At 46.4% G+C, this 19,622-nt stretch overlaps 1 protein-coding gene across 5 annotated transcripts in view; it reads right to left on the bottom strand.

Annotated features, from left to right (window-relative positions):
* The window catches only part of LOC147420083 (uncharacterized), a 71,351-nt gene that overhangs the window by 44,651 nt on the left and 7,078 nt on the right, over positions 1–19,622 (bottom strand). For all 5 annotated transcript variants that reach the window (XR_015186921.1, XR_015186920.1, XR_015186922.1 and 2 more), the window contains exons 2-7: positions 12,241–12,361; positions 11,891–11,967; positions 11,034–11,238; positions 10,804–10,932; positions 10,626–10,726; positions 8,484–8,550 (exon numbers count right to left, since the gene is read on the bottom strand). Coding sequence is in view for 2 of the 5 variants with exons in the window: in XM_086504062.1 (XP_086360188.1) it covers positions 8,484–8,550; positions 10,626–10,726; positions 10,804–10,932; positions 11,034–11,238; positions 11,891–11,967; positions 12,241–12,361 (700 nt within the window). In the remaining 3 variants the exon portion in view is untranslated. The remainder of the gene's footprint in view (positions 1–8,483; positions 8,551–10,625; positions 10,727–10,803; positions 10,933–11,033; positions 11,239–11,890; positions 11,968–12,240; positions 12,362–19,622) is intronic.

Below are 19,622 nucleotides of genomic sequence, written 5' to 3' on the forward strand. Positions count from 1 at the left end.
TTAGTAGTCTGACCGGGCGTCGTGCATGCCTGCCCAGCGTGCTCCGAATTTTCTGTCGTAGCCTCCGTCGATGCTGTGTAGTTCTTCGCAGTCGCGGGCACCTGGATTTCCCCAGTTCAATCGCTCGGTCAATCAGTGTGCCTCTGGTATGAGACGAGGGGGAGCTCTGCTGTGGGAGTGGCTCTTGCGGCTGTCCCGTGTCTGCTCTGAAGAATTTGTGATCCGTCTTTGAGACTGGCTAGCCTCGCCATTCATCAGGCTATCTCTGTGTCTGCGCAGCTCGAGCAAGAACAAACCCAGACATCTCTGATCTTCGTATCCCATGACTCTTGAGAGTGGTCCAAAACCTTCTCTGAACAAGCAATGGAAGCGGCCTCGTATCTCGTAGTAGATGGGGCAGCGACATGTATAGTGTAGCTTTGTCTCAGGTTCCATGTTACACAAGGGGCATGTCCTGTCCTCTGCTGGTACTCCGCTGTATCTCCCAGTCTCAATCCGCAACTGGTGAGAAGATGTGAGTAACTGGCCAATAGCACATCGTATCCCATGAGACACGTGGGTATCCATGTATCTGGGTCTCGCCACAAAACCATCTTCCGTAAGCTGGAGAAGGTGGTCTTTGTAAAAAGCCATCTTCGTGCCCAATTCCTGTGCTGGTTGTATCCATGTCCTTCAGGTGTCTAGCTGGGTCAGGTCTTGGCATCTGAGCTTGGTGATCTCTGACTGTGTAAGGGTGAGAGATGGTGCATCCAATGAGTAATGGAATGGTGGCAGCCGGTCTATGCTGAACCCATGTGCCTGAAACCATGATGTCATCTCCCCATACCAGCATGTTGTATCTCCTTGTATGGCTAACTGTCGAGAGGATTCAAGTGCTATGCGAGCATATCTGTCTCTAGGAAGTTCCCATGTGCGGTTTATGAAGGAGACTGATCTGGTGAGCGCCTCCACCACAAGTGGGGGGGCTGCTAGCTCTGCTCGGATAATGGCCTGTGGTACTGATGCCTTGGCTCTAATGAGCCGCGAGATAATAGAGACGAGAGATTTCTCCATGCTCCCCATCCGTCTGAGAGACCCCCCCTCCCGTGGTGATCCAGTGAAGGTCCCCATATCTCGGTTCCATAGAGCAATGCTGAAGCCACCAAGGTGTCAGGGAGCCAGAGCTTCGTCCGGGGCTCCTAAAACTGAACCTCCGAACACATCCTCTCCAATCTACCCAATGCTGCGTGGGCTCTAGTAAGTCTGGTTTCTGCTGCTCTTCTGAGTGAGAATGTAGGTCCGCTAAAAACCACTCCAAGGTAAGTGTAAGCGTCTGTGTACTCCACAGTCTCCTGGCCGTATGTGAGTGTAGGTGCTGACCTCCTGATCCACTGTGGGGTGGTATTAAACACCATAACCTTGGTTTTACCCAGGTTAACAGACAAACCACTTTCGTGGGCAAACGTATGCAGAGCATCCAATTGACGTTGCATTCCCTCTGGGGATTCGGAGATCAACACTATGTCACCAGCATATAACAAAAGTGGAATCCATGTCCCTGCCAACTGAGCACCTTTATCCCCTTCGCTGTGAATGTAGTCAGAAATCTCATCCACATACATACCGAAAAGAGTGGGAGAGAGCGGGCAGCCCTGCTTCACCCCAATAGTGGAGTGAACCATTGTAGAAAGTCCCTCCGGGGTGCGTACATGCCCTACTACTGATCTGTACAATGGCATGATCCCCCAAATGAATTCTGTGGGTACTCCCATTTCCTATAATCTGCGCATCAGTCTAGCTCTGGGTACCGTGTCGAAAGCTTTGCGGAAGTCCACAAAGCTACAATAGATCCGTCTCCCATGAGATCTGCCTTCCTCGATGATGCCCCTGAGTGTTAGGATATCGTCAAGAGTAGAGAAGCCTCTCCTGAATCCTGCCTTTCCAGTTGCACGTATTCCTTCTCTCTCTGCCCATCTACTCAGCTGTTGCTCAAGAATGGATGCATACAACCGTGCCAGTGTGTGCCCAATCATAATAGTGCGATAATTCCCAAGCTCCATGGGGTCTCCTGATTTGAAGATAGGTACGATTGTAGATAGGCTCCAAGTGTCCGGTAGGCCCTCACACATGGTACGGTTAAACATAACTGCTAGAAGCTCTGCTAGTAGGTCTTTGGCATGCATGAAATGCTCAGCTACTAGGCCCTCATGATCATATGCTCTCCCAGTCTTCATCCTGTCAATGGCTTTCTTCACCATCTCAGCAGTGAAAAAGACACATGTATGTGGGCATGGGTCGGGGGGGTTGGGGAGGGGCGACTGTCCAGGTACTGTGTACAAAGATGATGCGTACTGACCCCAGGTCTCTATGGAGGAAATAGCGGGGGGGGGGGGACTGCTCATGAAAGAGCCGCCACGCCTCACGCGAGTCTTGACTCAAGAATAGCTGATATAGATCCTGCTCGAGTCTAGCCAAAAAAGCCCTCTTCTTCCGCCGCACCTGGCGTCAGAAGTCCATCTGTGACTGACATCCCCCAACAGCACCTCCCTCTGAAGTCTGACGGCACTCCTCATCGTACCAGCTGTTCTGAGGCATGCTCCCAAATCGGCGGCTCTGCTCAGGCTGGGTGTGTGGGTATGCTTCAGCTGCTCCCTCATGTAGTGTCTGTGTCAGTATAGTAGTTAGCTCCTCCAGAGGTCGCCCCGGGTCCTCAGTGCATAGGCGTCTGTAGATTCCGTCCATGTATACAGAGTCCGTCTCCCTTGTGAATGTGTAGCGAGTAGGGGCTGCTACTCGTGGCCTGTGTGCTACACTGAAATGGAAGGAGATGGTCATTGACACCAGAGCATGATCCACCGCCACCCCGACCGGTCTGGGCCCAACTGTGAGATCCTGGATACTAGAGATGAGATTCGGTTGTGCCATGACATAGTCCACAGTGCTGGCTCCATGTCTGTGTGGGAAGCATGTAAAACCTCCCGCAGCAGCAGGAAATCTTTGTAGGCCGTTCAAGATGGCCAATCCATGTGCAGTGCCCATGTCTATCGGGTGTCGCCCATACTCAGTATATTCTATATCGTGTGATAGTCTGGAAAGGCCCGTCTCTGCCACATCTATCTCTCTTAGCATCTCCTCTGAAGTATCATAAAACACTGCCTGGTGATGAGCAGTCCTAGCATTGAAGTCCCCGAGGATGATAATGTCACCATCCCTAGAAAACTCCCATATGTCATCATCCAAAATAGAGAAAGGGGACTGTCCTCAGGGTGGTGCATAAACTGATGTACTCGGGGGAAAGTAACAAATAGCTAGATAGAGGTATCTGCCTGTCTCTGCTTTCAGTCTCACCCACATGTACCTAGCCTGCTCGTCCCTGCGGGCTATATGTATCAGTGGCTGTAGATCCTCTCTAAATAACACTGCCACTCCTCCCGAGCCCCGCCCTCTGTGCTCTGAGCGTGTCTCCTGTCTGTAGGCTGTCTCCCACCTATATCCACTGATGTGAGGCATGGATTGCCCAGGGGTTTGGTGTGTCTCAGAGTAGAAGATGATGTGTCTTCCAGTAAAGCTATCCTCAAAAGCACCCACATCAAGACGCATAGATCCATTGCAGTTCCAGGCAGCTACTTTGAGTGTGGTCCCATAAGTCTCGCACCGTCATGTGGAGCGTCGCTCAAGCATTACCACTTTTCCGTCTCGATAAAAAGCGATCTTGCCTTTTCCCCTTGCCTCTCTAATCTCCGGCATTACTTCCTGCATATGAGCGATCTGCGAGAGGGTGAGATCGTCCCCAAGAAAGATGCCAGTCTCTTTAAGAGTTGGTCTTTTCTTCAAGAATGACTTCTTTGCTTCCATGGAGGGAAAACGGAGGATGAGTGCTCTTTCTTTTGAGGTTTCTCCACTGCCTCCATTTTTCTTTATGTTGCCCACTCTCCATGCCCTTGTGTGTGTCGGCTCATGAATCCCCATCAAGGCTGTAAGTTCTTTACTTCTTCGTCCACATTGCCTTTGTCTTTAAGACCGCAAATTCTCACATGTAAAGCGCGCACCCTTCTCCTCTGCTCCTCCTCTAGTGTCTGGTTAATGATGTTGTTGGGTATGGACGTGGGCGTTATCTCCTTGTCTTTTCCTTTCTTGGCCACCTTGATCCATTTCTCGGCTTCGTCCGCCTTCTGTTGGGTTTTGGTAAGAACATCCACCCAAGAAGTCGTCATTTCTTTGTGCTGTTCTTCTCCCTCTTTGATGGCCCGTACTTGTTCCTTGATCGTGTTGATTTCTTCAATTACTGAGGGTTGTAGTTCGCCCTCTTCCAGTCTGTTTCTTGATCGGGCTTCGTCGAGTTCTTTCTTGAGTGACGTGATCTCTTCCTCTTCGGTCGTCACTCGGTCTTCCAGCGTGCTTATCTTGCTCTCTTGGATCAGCACACGTCCTTCGAGAATGTTTATTGTGCCCCAGAGATTGCGGTTCATCTTGGTGATGGTCTCCGTCATTTCCTCTTTGCATTTTCGAATGGCATCCCTTAGGGGGTCGGCTTTATCGTTCGTCTTCCTCATGCTTGATCGCCGTCCGCAAGGGGGTTAGATGCGCGTGTGCACCCACCCTAGCAGCGGGCGCGGCAGTTGGGCGTGTGGGAGAGTCATCCGCAAGGAAGTCACTAGATGCACGTGTGCACCCCCACTAGCGACGGTCTCGACGAGTGGTGGAGCGCGAGGCGGTACGGCCCGGGGGGAAAGCGGTACCTATAGGTTGGAGAGAGAGAGAGAGAGAGAGAGAGAGAGGGGGGGGGGGGGGGGGGGGAAGTATGGTAGATAGAGTGGGGGGTAGGGGGGCGGGCCAAAAAAAAAAAAAAAGAATTACTCCTTACGTGTAGAGGATGGATGTCCTACGCGTGAAAGTAAAAACGGGGGGGAGGTAGGGGGGGGAGACATACTACGCGTAGGAGAGGGGAGGGCTAGGGCAGCGGGCGCGGGGGGGGTGCACAGCAGGGTGCCACGGGGGTGGCGCACGCGAGCAGGGCAGGGCAGCGGGGGGGGGTAGGGCGACGGGCGCGCGGGTGCAGGGCAGGGCGGGCGCGATGGTGCAGCTCAAGCAGCGAGGGGCAGAGGCGGGGGGGGGGGGGGGGGGGGGGGGGCCAGTGCGCAAGCCAGGCGGCAGCACAGCGCGGGTAGCGAGCAGGGCGTGCGCGCGAGCAGCATAGCAACAACAGCAAGTAGAGAGAGATTTGATTTGATTTGGTATTAACGTCCGCGGGGGGCCAGAAATGACCCATGGGACCTCAAAGTGATACATAGTCTCCCCTCACGGGGGTGTATGGTGTGGTGTGTGTTATTCTCTTTTTGTGTTCCTATGAGTGTCTTTTGATGCTCAAGTATGCGGGTGAGGTATGTTTCGAGAGTTATAGGGGAGGGGTCTGTCTTGGATAATAGGTCCGCAAAGGTAGAGCAACCGCTTAGAAGTGGTTGAAAATTAGCCCGGATGTGAGCGTATTCTGGGCATTCTAATGTCACATGTGCTTCATCTTCGGGAGCTTGCATTGTACATGATGTGCATATCCATTTAGAAGCATCAATTTTCAGCCAGCCCTCTGTTTCTATTTTGAGCATATGTGACCTTGTGCGCATCAAAGAGATGGCTCTTCGTGCCATGTGGGGCATGGGTGTTCGTATGTGGGCCTGGGCTTCCATTGGGTTTGTGCTATAGCCTTCCCAATACTTTGTGTTGGCATGCTTGCAATAGTATTCAAATTTCGAGCGGTGTTGTGTTGTCTTCCACTTGGTGTGGAGGCTATTTAGTAATGCAATTTCAAAATTCAGCATGTGTTCTCCCTCCTTGCCCTCCTCAATAAGCATGTCCACATATGTCTCTACATTCCATTTAGCGAACCATTTCTTAATGTCCTGTATGAGGCTCGATGACAGAAATTTGCTTTTTTTTGTCTTTTGCGGCGCACATCCCGTTTCCCATGCAATGCGGGGGATTCGAGTAGTAGGCATCGCTTTGACCTTCATGATATACGTGTACATTTTTTGCAATGCTTTCATTTCTAGTGGTCTCTTGCCCGTCTCCAAGAGTAGCACGGAGTATGGTGTCGTCTTTTTGACCCCCATGTGTCGATATAGAAACTTTTTCTGAATTCTTTCAATTTCATTCCATGTGTGGGCTGAAATGCTTGCTCCCCAGATTTCCACTCCGTAGAGGATGGCTTGCACTACGCATGTCTCAAAAATGGTCGCTTTTATCTCCCATCTTTTTATGCTCCTTTGTGTGCACATGTTTTCAAATTGATAGTACTTGGCATGGCCAATGTTAATTCTATTATGTGCGCATTGTCCCCAAGCATAGTTGCACGGGATGTCAATCCCCAAGTACTTGAAACTGTCGACTTTCTCAATTTGTTTCCCTTGATACATGAGGGGGGCGTGGATATCCATCTTACGAGTCTTTACAATCATGAACTTTGTTTTGTCTACATTGATTGATAGACCCACATTTTCACAAAAAGCATGTAACGCATCGACCAATTTCTGTAGAGCTGTAATGTCATGGGCGAAAAGAGCCACATCGTCTGCATAGATGAGCATGAGAAGTGTAAGCATCCCGATGGCTGGTTCATCCCCTTCTAGTTGAGGGAGGAAGCTTTCTATTTGATCAATGCACAATCCAAAAAGAGTAGGGGAGAGAGGGCATCCTTGTTTGACCCCCATGTTGCTCGAGAAAGCTTTGGACAGCCCTTCGTGCGTTTTTAGTTGACATATGACTCTGTCATAGAGACGTGCTACCGCACTCCTGAGATGCATCGGTACTTTTATGCATTCCATCCTTTTCCATATACCCATTCTCGGGACCGTGTCAAAGGCTTTAGTGAAATCTACAAAGCAACAGTATAATGTTTTTCCCTTTAGCCGACTCTCTTCCATTAATACCCTGAGTGAAACAAGGTGATCAATGGTGCTATGTTTTGGTCGAAAACCTGCTTGTTCCTTTGCTCGTTTTCCATTTGTCTCTGCCCATGTGCTTATGCTTTGTTCTAAGATGCTTCCCAAAAGCTTTGCCATGCAAGATCCTACCATAATGGTACGGTAGTTGGTAGACTGATTTACATCCCCTTTTTTGTAAAGTGCTTTGATCCAGTTCTTTTGCCAATCCTCAGGTAGCCCTTGAACAATGGCTTGGTTTAGCATTCTATGTATCCACTCTCTGGCTCTCATACCTGACCATTTAAGCATTTCTGAGTTCAAGTGTAGTATGTCCGGAGCTTTCCCATTTGCAAGTTTCTGTATGCCTTTTCTAACCGTTTCGGAATCAAAGTGATCTTGGGCATGGAGATCGGTTCGCATGTGTGGCATTTCTTCCGCATTATTATGCACATATAGTTGTTCCACATACATGTACATGTCATCTGAGCTTATGTCCCCCATAATGTCATGTCTCCGTCCTTTTATTTTCAGCCATTCCTTTTTGGGATTTTTCTTGAAGTTGGCTATGGCTTGTGTCTCCGTGCGTAGCTCATAGTTTCTTCTTTTCCGCCTCTTGAGATTTGTGTAGTCTTTTGATAGAGTTTCCCATTCCGTGTTCGTCGTTGACAGTGCCCGCAATTGTTTTTTGACATACTTGCACTCTTCATCAAACCATGGGTTATGCGGTAGCTCTTTAACATGATTTCCTCGCCGATGCGTTTTTCCCATTGTTTGTTCCACGGCATCACATAGAGCTTGTTTGAAAATTGGCCATGTTTATTCAATGTGTGATGGCATGGGTACATGAGCAAGTGCATTGTCTAGATGTTCTGCATACATTCTTTTCTTGTCCACTTGCATTTTGTATGTCCATGATCGGGAATGGGGCTGTTTTTGTGCTTTTTGAGTGGGAACTTGTAGCCATACATGGATTGGGGTGTGGTCCGAATTGGGTGACCTCTTCCCAATTGTAAAATTACTTACAATATGGGATGCCTCATATGCAATCAATACATAATCAATAACACTCATGCCTTTGTTGGCCGTGTAGCATGTGCATTCTCCCAATTTTTCAAACTTACTTGTTCCATTGACAGCGATTAGTTGTAAGGATGTCATCATACTGAGCAATGCAATACCTTGCGGGTTTGTAATGAGATCTTGAGAGAGAGAGAGAGAGAGAGAGAGAGAGAGAGAGAGAGAGAGAGTTGCAAAGAGAGAGCGCTCGTGAGTTGCAAGGAAATAAGTGAGTGAGTTAGAGAGAGAGAGAGAGAGATGAAATGAAATGTTATATTAGCATCTTCAAAAGGCCAAAATGACCTATAAGACCAAAAGGTTACAACCATGTGTGACTAGTACCAGAGAGAGAGAGAGAGAGAGAGAGAGAGAGAGAGAGAGAGAGAGAGAGAGAGTTGAAACGAAAGGACATGTACTATTAAGGTCTTCAAAAGGCCGAAATTAAGCATAAAACCAACAAGTTGCGACCATCACTTGGGTGCTACAATTGTTTTTTTGTGGAAAGAGAGAGAGAGAGAGAGAGAGAGAGACCTGCATAAGTCGTACTCTCTTTCCCTCCCTTGAAATCACCACGCTGTTCACCAGGTTAGGAACAAATCTGCATTCAAACATGTGAGGAGCTTAGGAAACAAAAAAACAAGCTAAGAGATTCAAAAAGTAAATCACAAGTAAAAGAATAGGCCAAGAACAAATTAAGGTGCCCATAATGTCGCCTTTGAGCCTGCTTTGTAATCAGTGATGTACTTGTCCTTAGAATCAGCACCATTTGGTGCATTTCTGAGGGATTTTTCAAGTAAACGAAATCAGCCTCTTTCTTAAAGAGAGAGAGAGAGAGAGAGAGAGAGAGAGAGAGAGAGAGAGAGACTCATACATGGATGCACGAGTAAGTTTCTTAGCTTCCTCTCCAAGGGTGCCATTTATTACCTCCAAGTTTCTTTTTAAGAGGAAAAAAGACACTGTATTGTGTACACAGACCTTGAGGGATGCTCACGTGAGCCGGTCACCTAGAGGAAGTATAGGGCTCTAAGAAAATCCGGAGTGTAGGAACCATACATCAAGGGGGCATGTGTGAGGAGTGTAAGATGAACCACTGAGGGGTTGCGAAATGCTAAGTGATGTGGCCATTTCCATGCTGAAGATTATTGAAGTATGAAAGTACCATCTTAAGGAACGCGCAGAAACGTTCCTCCGCTGCCTTGGAGGAGCCTGCTAAAGGGCGCAGACTCCAGAGTGTGCACAGAACCAATATGCATGACCAACATGGTGAAAGGAAAGCATGGAATCACATGCAATACAAGATCCCCCTACGGATCCTGAGACCCCATATGCATGACCAACACTATGAGAGGATAGCATGGGATATCTTCTTGTCAAAGTCGATGCAGCAGACCACAAAGCTGGTGAGGGATGGGGTCATGACTCTAGGTAGAATATAGGGACCAATACACACAGTGTCGGACTAATTGTGATCATTGAAGGCCCTCCGATCATTGAAGGCCCTCCCAAATCCATAGGCGACAAGACAGAGCCTCCTCTCAAGATTTATTGTAGCACACTTATTCCACTTCGCCACCTTAATACATTTTAAATTGTCCTCAACCTCTACCTTAGTTTGCTTACCTCACCAAAATCTTGATCCTTTTCTCTTCATTTGACTTCAACTACTTCATTTCATTTTGAGCAGCAAAGCTGTGCCTTGCCCTTCACAGTGTGACTCCACTTTGCTTCAAATGCAATTAATTCATTTTGCGGTTCCACAGTCATCTTTTCCTTCCCAGCAAGAATGTGCTTCTTCAGTTCTATTTGTATTTCTTTACTTCAGTTATCAGTACGAATTAAAGCACCTCCAATTCAGTTTGTATTTGGGCCAATTCAGCCCCTATTCGGACTTGCATTTCTCCTTTCCAACGTCCCCTTGACACTTACTTTATCCCTCAGCATTTCACACATTGCAATTTTTGGAGTATAGTCTCTCCCAATCATCCCTTTTCAAGCTCCGATTGCATGATATACAACTCTGTTCTTTAGCTTTATCTTGAAGGACTATCTTTCTAAAGCATTCAAGATCTCAAGGACATGCACACACACACATACACACACACCCCTTCTTTTCATTCTTCGATAATAGGCATTGGACATTTGTGGGGGGGTGTAGAAAGAAGCATCAATGTCTTGTCCCCCAGAAGCTCAGACATCTTTTCACTACGTCGCAAAGACATGCCTCTACAAAGCAATTGGAGAATCAGCCTTTGAGGAGGTGGTCTCCCTGCTCCATACAAGCGGCTCCCTTGCTTATGGAGGTCCAAATAAAACAATTACAACTGCCAAAAAAACGGACAGCAAGTCACCAAACAGTCTTTGAATTATCCCTAGTGATGTCACAAGAGAGTAGCACTACTTGTTTAAGGGCGGGCTGTAATCAAAACAGCTCTAACAAACTGCAGTGGAGCCTCGCATAGCAGCAGCACCTTCAGAAATGTATGGCCCCAAGAAAACTGCCTCAAGAGGGGTGACTCAGAAGCAGAAGATGACCAGCAAACTCGCACTCATAATATGACAAAGAATCCAGTCCTCTAGACATAGCAATGACTTTCCACACGCATCAAAACTTCAAGTCGTGGCCCGCCAACTCAAAGCATAACTAGGCAATAACCACAAGATTGAAAGACTTACTCAGGCAAAGCTTCATACGCTGTTAGAACACTCCAAACATCTTTGGAAGAGGCCTTCACAGTGATTGAAGCAACTACTTGTCGATGCACAACGCCTTTCTCCTGCAATAGCCTCCACATACAAACACCACCTTGATTCAATCATAAGAAATTTGGATAAAGAGATGAATAGAACTCACGAGTAAATCATCCAAGCGCCGAAAATGAATCTCGTCAACCAGGCAAGGACTGCCTAGTTTACAAGTCCTTCCAAACCCACTCCACTGTGAGCCTGCCACTCCCGCATTGACCATTCTGCGTGTGTCTGCCTGCAACAAAGAAAGCAAATATTCAAGTGTTTTGCTTCTCAACATGATTGGAAAACAGTATACAATCAAAAGCATCAATAGTGTAAAAACTGAAAAGGTACCTCGGAGTTGGTCTGAACAGCCTGCAACAAAACATCCTTCCTTGATATGTTTGACAATTTCAAATCGAGCTTAGCTTCAGCACGCTTGGCTATGGCACACAAATTTTTGGGAAGATCTGCCTTGATGATGCTTTCAACAAAGGCTGTTGGGAAAATAACCTTGGGGACTACATTGACTTCATAATGTAGCAGACATGAGTGACGCCTGCGAATCAAAGTTATTTCAACACATACATAGACGGGATTCAAAGTAGCTACAATGGCCTTCGCAGTACAAGAGATGTGTCTTTGTGTCAACAAAGTGAAAACCGTGGAGCAAAACAATTGGCCGCCGAGCAACAAGAAACAGAAACAGCAACTTGAACATCTAAGCATGCTGCCCGCCAGATCTACCCACTAGGAGCCCATTTCTGTATTTCGGGGGTGTTGTGCTCATGCTAGACTAGACCTATATTGGCATCATAACTCTCAGGCTAGCTTTGTTTGATACCCAGATAAGGGGGTGTCTTATGTTAGGCCCTCTGTGTTTTTCTACAGCCAATATTCTAGGGCTCCTCGACCTTTCCCAGCAGTGTTTTCTGACTGGGCAGCAATAGATCTCTCCTCCACCAACGCTTGGCGTCCAGACACATTTCTAGCAGCCCCACTTTTCAACTCAACACCTCCTGTTTCTGTTTTCAGACAATACAGTGTCTCTCTTCTGGTGTCCATTTTCTGCCGCCCCTTCGCTCACATGATCATCAGAGCATGGAAGCTTACTGTTTTTGCTGTAAAGGAAGTTTTTAGCACTGTTTCACCTTTCTTTTCAAAAGCAAAAAGTTCTTACAAAACCAATATGAAGTATTTAAAAGCAGTACCTTGGACCAGTCTGCAAGCACCATTTGCCATCATACCGCATGAAATCTCCATCGACCATTGAGAAATGAAGCTCACCCTGTGCAGTATCATATTAGTAACAGTAAGAAAACATTTGACACGTCAAACTGTGCTATGGCACACACCCAGTTTGAGGTTGGCGGACAATGCATAGAGATCCCTAACCTTATTTGATGAGATACGCAATAATATCTCAAACACTCGTGCATCAAAGGTCAATTAACTCTAAAAGTTCATCACACTATCTAAGCTCTGATTGGAACTTGTCCATTTCCTTTTAACTTCAAAAAATAGCAATCAGCTAGCTTGATTTTGAATGAATTGACTTTACCACCAATGGGAACTCTTTCAAATCCAATATAACATGTGCTTCGATGTTCCAGTACATCATCCTCTGCATTCCTTGTTGTAATAACCATAGCCTTCCAGGGAAAGGACAAGGAATTATCTCACTGAAATTAAAAGAAAAAATAAAGTCAACAAGTCTTTCAATTGAACAAAGTTATAGCTCAAGCAAAGCAGTGCTGAGAGACTCAACAGGGCCTTGCAGAGACTCACACATGTGTTTTATACTAGTTCTAGTTCCAAATTTACTCAACAAAATAAGAAACAAATCAACCAGAACAAGAAAGATATCACCTGTCAGACAGCAGTCTTTTAAGTTCTAACTTACCTATTACAAAGGATAGACTTAACAGAGCCGTGTCTTAAAAAAAACGGATCCCCATACCGTACTGTTAACAAACGGTACAGATCTGTACGTCGAATATATACAGCCTTGCACAACGCAAGAGTAAGGGATAGCAAGGCTGCCCTCTTCTAGAGGACGTGTCTGAGAGAGTTACCAATTGATGACTTGGCTGTACATGTATACAGCATAGTACTTGGCTGTACATGTATACAGCATAGTACTAGGCGATGTGGGAAACGCCTAAACGGAGAAACACCTCCAAAAATTTCGGAAACACAAGGAAATGGCACCACATTGCATTTCCCTCTGTTTCTCTTAAGAGGGTGGCAAAGGAAACTAGCTTTTGCTACCTGAAAAGATGAGAACTATTGTCAAAGATAAAACATTTAGACATGTTAAAGAACAAAAATGACATAGAAGATGAGGTTCATGAAGAGAAATAAGAGGCAAGTCGTGTGGATAATCCAGAGAAGATGCAAAGATAGGGTTGACGTGTCTAAATATCTAGTAAACTGTGGCTCTTAATGTCACTAACTGCTGACGTGTCAAGTCAGTGAAGAACAAAGCCAACCTTCAGATCACAGCCAAGGGGCCTAAACCCTAAGAAGAGCAAGCAACAGCAAAAGAAGAAGAAGTCCTACCAACTTATGGGACCCCGTCCGATGGGGCCCAAGTGACATAAAGGCATATAAATAAAGCAGGACCCACCTGAGTTTGAAGGCTTTTCATGTAAACTGCTTTTGGGCTTAGGGCCTTTAAATATGAGGCCATGGGCTCATTCTCGGGCATGCTTCCTGGAGAAGGTGCAGAGCGTGAAGTACCGGCTTGTATTGTGATGATGCAATATAAAGAAATACCGAAAGGGGCGCCAAGGTTTGGGGCCAATACTCTCTGGGGTGGAATTCCGCCACTCCATGTCGTGTGTCGTCTCTCTCTCTTTCAGTTCAGTAGTTATTGAAGTGCTAAAAGTCTGTTCAATTTGTTTTTTCTATTGACACGTGGTGCCCGTCTTGTGACAGTCGTATCAGACATTAGGCATGTGCTTTTCTGAAAGCATACCGGTCCCACCAAAGAGCAGACAGAGCAAACCGGCGCTTCTAAAGTCTACTGGAATTTTATTTGAAGTATCTTCATATCCCTACCGCAGACTTCCGACCGCGGACTTATTAGCCACTCCCACCCTTCATCACGTATCGGGCGCGCTCCCATCTTCATCGCTCATGTCTTACAGGGCATAAGCCATAAAGGTCACTTACAAGAGAAGGATCCAAGATTTATTCGAGCTGCTGTTTTTCTCAGAGGCAGTGCCATGTAGTGGTGAAAGTCTATAGCTACCAAGCAGCACACTCCAAGGACTTGGCAAGCTTTCAGGAAAAATTTTGCCCAAAGTTGTATGGTTTCTGACATCTTCCTTTGAAGTGCAACTTCTGGCAGAGTGGGGTATCCTGAAATGCTTGCCATGGAAACCCTAGCAGATTATAACTTGAAATTTCTAGACATATCTCAACAGGTATCTCTTGCTGATAACCTCGGAGGTCCGGTGTGATTGCTATGTCTGGGACTACCATCACCGCCACAAGAACATTGTTTGTGTAAGGTGCAGCAGAAGTGAATGTTGAACTTTGCTCAAGATGAGTGCTCCGAGCTGTGCTCAAGGTTCCTTTTACTTACGGAAGGGAGAGCCTTCCGTTCCATTAGTGAGAGAGTGCAATGGACACAAACAAAGTGGTGAACACTGTGAATGAAGGTGCATGAGACTGAGAGATAGAGAGAGAAGAATACGACACCAGAATGTTATCAAACCCTCCTCCAAAGGCCCCACTCTCTGCGGCGAGAGCGGTCTACTATTGATTGCACAAATCTCTACAATGCTTGGACATGCCAACGATGAGGACGACGACGCGACGGGCTGAAATCTGAAAATGCTAAGGGCTGAAATCTGCAAATCTTTATCTGCTGAATTCTGACTCTATGTCGGTGACGATGTCGATGACGACGATGCGACGACAATGCACTGAAAACGCAGATACTGAAATCTGCGTTTTCTGGGCTGAAACTGTAAACTTCGCCGGATCTGACCGTGCGGCAAGGATCTGCTGCGGGAAGGTGAGATCTGCGAGGTTCGGGGGTTCTACAGCGGGTATTGACTGCTGAAAACTGAAAACGCTGATGCTAACCGAGGTCTTGTCACGAAGATCTGCAAAACGCTGATGGTCTCAGGCTGATGCAAAAACACTAGGGCTGAATGTCTTCCTGCGGTGGGAATCGGCTGACGCTGGGCTGATCTACTGTGGTTCTGTCGCCAGGTTGTTGCAATGCAAAAATGCTGGCTGATCTGATGCAAAAACGCTAGGTGTTGCAATTTGCAAACGCTAGGTCTTCTGATGGGGTTCTGCCGAGAAGTTGCCTATTGAACCTTGGTTCCTGTTGCCTCTTCTGCCAGAAAGTGCTAGCGCTAGGTTTCTTGATATACTTGCTTAGCAAAATTGCCCTACCTACTTTCCAACAAAAGTCACTTAAAAATAATAAGTGAAAAATGTCAAAAATAGGGAAAATAGGTCTATGCACTGTAAAAGTGGGTTCTTATGGAAATCTGATGGTCATGCTGTGTGCAACCAGAGGATATGCATCTAATCTAAGTGTCTCGACATGCACGGTCTGCGAACAAACTCACAAAAGTGCCAGATAACTTCCTATTCTAGACTGACTTGACTCAACTGAACCCTGGTCATGCTGTAGCTTGTCCACGGACACATAGCATTGGATGTGTCACGTGACAGTCTGTTCAAGAGCTTATACATCATGATGTGGTCGGCTACGACCTCATGGAAGGAACCTAAATCTAATTTCTGGTGCAGGTTTCAGGATGGAAAGTCAATCGATTTTTCGAGCTCAACTGATGTCGTGATTGCTTTTCTTAAGTTTGAATTTTGTTTAAGAATCTGTTTGAGAACCTGTTTGGTGATCCTGTTTGAAATTTGTTTGAAATGGATGCTATCTGTCTTAAACCTGTCTTGGTGCCGATTTGAAATGTTCGACTCTGGTTTTAATACTGGTTTCATTGATTGGTGATTTTACTCCCGAGTGGAGTAGTAAGAAATGTTGTTTTGGTATTGTTTGAACCTCGGAACGACGCAGACGGGATGTCTGGGGAGCATTTCATTGTATGCTAGAAAACCTCCAAACGACGCAGATGGGATGTCTAGGGAGCGTTTAGTTGTATGCTTGAAAAATATTGTTGTTGTTACTCCCGGCCCGGACCTGGATGGTTATGCGGGAGGAATATTAATAAGTCTTAGTAGTGGTTACTCTAAGCACCTCTAAACGATGCAAGGTGCCGTTTGGGGGGCGTTTGGTTGTAAAAGGCCACTATATCTCCCGGCCCATACCTTTTTAGGTTATGCCGGAGGAGTGATGAGGGAATCGTTGAATATCTCCCGGCCCGGACCTTGTTAGGTTATACGGGAGGAGTGTTCATCGGCGACTTTATGTTTCTATATCTTGTAACATGCATATGTGAGCATTTGTGTTGCATTGTGATGTGCCAACCACTGACTATTCCTAATTGGATGAGATTGCTTGGGTATGTAATTTTAGTGCATCAAGACACCCATGGAAGATCAGTGCGATCTGTGGTGTGATGGCTAATTTTACTATGCCGGAATATCAAGAGTTCCGATCTGGACGAAAGCAGAAGCCAACTCCTTGATCAAAAGAGCCGAAAGGAGAAGCCAACTCCTTAATAAAAAAGGAGCAAACTGATTGTCCCTCGGAACGACCCTTGAAAATTTCTTTCAGATATGCTGTAATTGCGGACGATTACTTTCTTTCAAGAAGGGGGGATGTCACAAACTGTTGACGTGTCAAGTCAGTGAAGAATAGAGCCAACCTTCAAATCACAATCGAGGGGCCTAAACCCTAAGAAGAGCAAGCAACAACAGAAGAAGAAGAAGTCCTACCAACTTATGGGACCTCGTCCGATGGGGCCCAAGTGACATAACGGCACATAAATAAAGCACACAGCCCGGATTTTGCGTTGAATGCTAACGTGGCAGTACTGTACGGATTTCCGCATTTCACGATAGTGCTGACATGGCAGTCTGTACGAATTTTCGTGATTTGCGTTGCTGACGTGGCAACTGTACGGATTTCCATGATATACGCTGGCAACTTTTGGGCATCGCTTTTGGACCAGATGCTTTTGAGTTCGAAGGCTTTTCATGTAAACTGCTTTTGGGCCTAGGGCCTTTAAATATAAGGCCATGGGCTCATTCTTGGGCATGCTTCCTGGAGAAGGTGTAGAGCGTGATTACCGGCTTGTACTGTGATGATGCAATATAAAGAAATACCGAAAGGGGTGCCAAGGTTTGGGGCCAATACTCTCTGGGGTGGAATTCCACCACTCCGTGTCGTGTGTCGTCTCTCTCTCTTTCAGTTCAGTTGTTATTGAAGTGCTAAAAGTCTGTTCAGTCTATTCTTTTCTATTGGCACGTGGTGCCTGTCTTGTGACACTTAAATTTAACTTGTTTCAATCTTTAGAAGGACATGCATGATCAGATAGGTCATAGTTACATACCCTCACTTAAGCATATAGACATATAAACAATCACTTAAGTCATTCATTAATAAGTGACTTTGACATGACATTTATAAGAGAGAATGGCAAAAAACACTCATAAAAGAGTCACTTGGCCTTCAGTTTTTAGGATATCAGAACCCAATACCCGCAGGGGCATCCACCGCCCACAGCACCTCAGCACCTAGCATTTCCATTGCCAGATCCAACAAGTCACATCTGCCTTTCCAGATTTCAATTTTTAGGATATCGGAACCCAATACCAGTAGGGGCATCCACCGCCCACAGCACCTCAGGACCTAGAGTTTCCATTGCCAGATCAACCAGTTACATCAACCTTTCCAGATTTCAGCCATCAGATCACACAACGTTTCCAGATTTCAGCCCATCTTCATCGTCGTCGTAAGCACCCTGGACATCGGAATCAACAAAGCAGCTCATAGCCTCGTCAAGTTGAAGATCCCCAGCATTTTTGCATCAATTCAGCATAGAATTTCGCATCAGATCAGCCCTGGCGTTTGCAAGCATCAGTATTTAGCATTTAGCCATTGTATCAGCATTTGTGCAAGTAATCAAAGCAAGTACTTTCTATGGCAACACAACAAGGCAAATGGGGGCCCTTGAGGGTGGTTGGGACCCCATCGCACATCGGGCGCGCTCCCGTCTTCATCGCTCTGTCTTAAGGGCAATCAAACCATAAAGAACCACACAAAAAAAAATCGCTTGTTTGAGATTGTACGTAACCCAAGACCACTTGGGTATGTCGATCTCTAATCTGTGCTTTTGAAGAGTGACAGGTAACCTAGGAAAGAAGGGCTTTTCCAGCCTCCGATCGTTCCTCTTTTCCACTCATTGAGAGCGGACCTTGCACATTGCAGCATGCCAATCGACTTAAGGTGGAAAGAAGCAACTTTGGTGTGAGCGCAAGGCCGCCAAGGGATGCACCCCCACAGGAAGGAGTTGAGCTTGGGTAAGATAAAAGCCTTCCGAAACGGAGATTGCAAGCGGTACCAAGTACCACGAACCCAAGTACCCAAGAACAGCAAGTACTCCCACGAACCCCAAGTACCCAAGTACACCAAGAACCCAAGTACCCCAAGTAACCCCAAGTACCCAAGTACTCATGCATGGTCATCACCAGAAGGGTGGATGTGGGATTGGAGAAGAAGAAGTCCCTACACCAGGATAACCGTTTCCAGATCCTCCTCCATCTCCATTTATCCCACGGATTACACCAAATTCTATGGAGGCTTTGGTAAAGTCTATGATAGAGATGATGCTACAACAAGAGACTAGCATGCCGCCGTGAAAAGGGAACGTTAAAAACGGAGGGTAGCTACGGAGCTAGAGCGTGAGCAAGCACGCGAAGCTCAACGCATAGCAGCTGAAGAAAAGAGGGCAGCTATGGAGCTAGAGCGTGAGCAGGCACGCGAAGCTCAACGCATAGCGGCTGACGAAAAGAGGACAACTATGGAGCTAGAGCGTGAGGCGCTACGAGACCAACGCATTCAAGACTTGGTCCTACAAGTGCTATCCTCAAAGAGGAACCTACTCAAGGAGGCCGGCGAGTCATCACGTAGAACAGGTAGAGACGACGACTCCAACAATTCCGTCACTAAGAAGTTGACTTTCAGTAAGTATGATGGTAAGATGGATGCTTCTGTGATTAACCCTTGGTTGCATCAATTTAATGCTTACTTTGTGACTAACAAGAAGAACAGTAACAGTAAAGTTTTGACAGCCGCCATGTATCTGTCAAGTGATGTCATTAATTGGAATCAAGCCTGGCAAGAGGCACAGTTGGCTGAGCATCTTGAGCATGTCGCGGATGGTGCACTTTTCTCTTATAGTTGGGCCGACTTCCAAGACAAGCTAAAGGCTCATTTTATGTGTCACAAAAATACGGAAGCGTAAACTGACGTTTAATTGCACTTCAAATACTCAAGAGAATTAGAGAGAGAGAGAAAGCTTAACACTTCATTGGGGACCAGAAGATGGGCTGGTCCCCCCCCATAAAGAGAATATCTTTATTACTAAGGGAGAATCTTTACAAGCACGGGAACGGGGCGAAAGCCCGTCCTCTATTCTTTCTTGGCCTTTTTCTGCTTCTGACTGAGAGAGTAGAAGAACTGCTCTCTGACTACTGAGAGGATCTATCCTCTTCTGCGAGATTTTGGGAAGCTCTCGTAGGGGAGAGTCTACCTTCCACAAAACTCACAGGAAGCTCTCACGAATGAGGGTCTATCTTCCGCTAATTGTGCCACTTTGGACGTAATCATTCTTGCTATTAACCAACCACAGAAACATGCAAAACACACACACACGCTTGCTGTAATTTTCTGCACATAACCAGAAATTGTTACCTGAGTGCGTTCCAATGGCAAAATGGAGGTCCTTTTCGCAATGGAAATGCTCTAAACTTGGTGTATGTATAGAGTAGGTAGTG

This window comes from Adiantum capillus-veneris, chromosome 28 (genome assembly GCF_014529385.1).
Source record: "Adiantum capillus-veneris isolate H3 chromosome 28, ASM1452938v2, whole genome shotgun sequence".
Classification (NCBI taxonomy): domain Eukaryota; kingdom Viridiplantae; phylum Streptophyta; class Polypodiopsida; order Polypodiales; family Pteridaceae; genus Adiantum; species Adiantum capillus-veneris.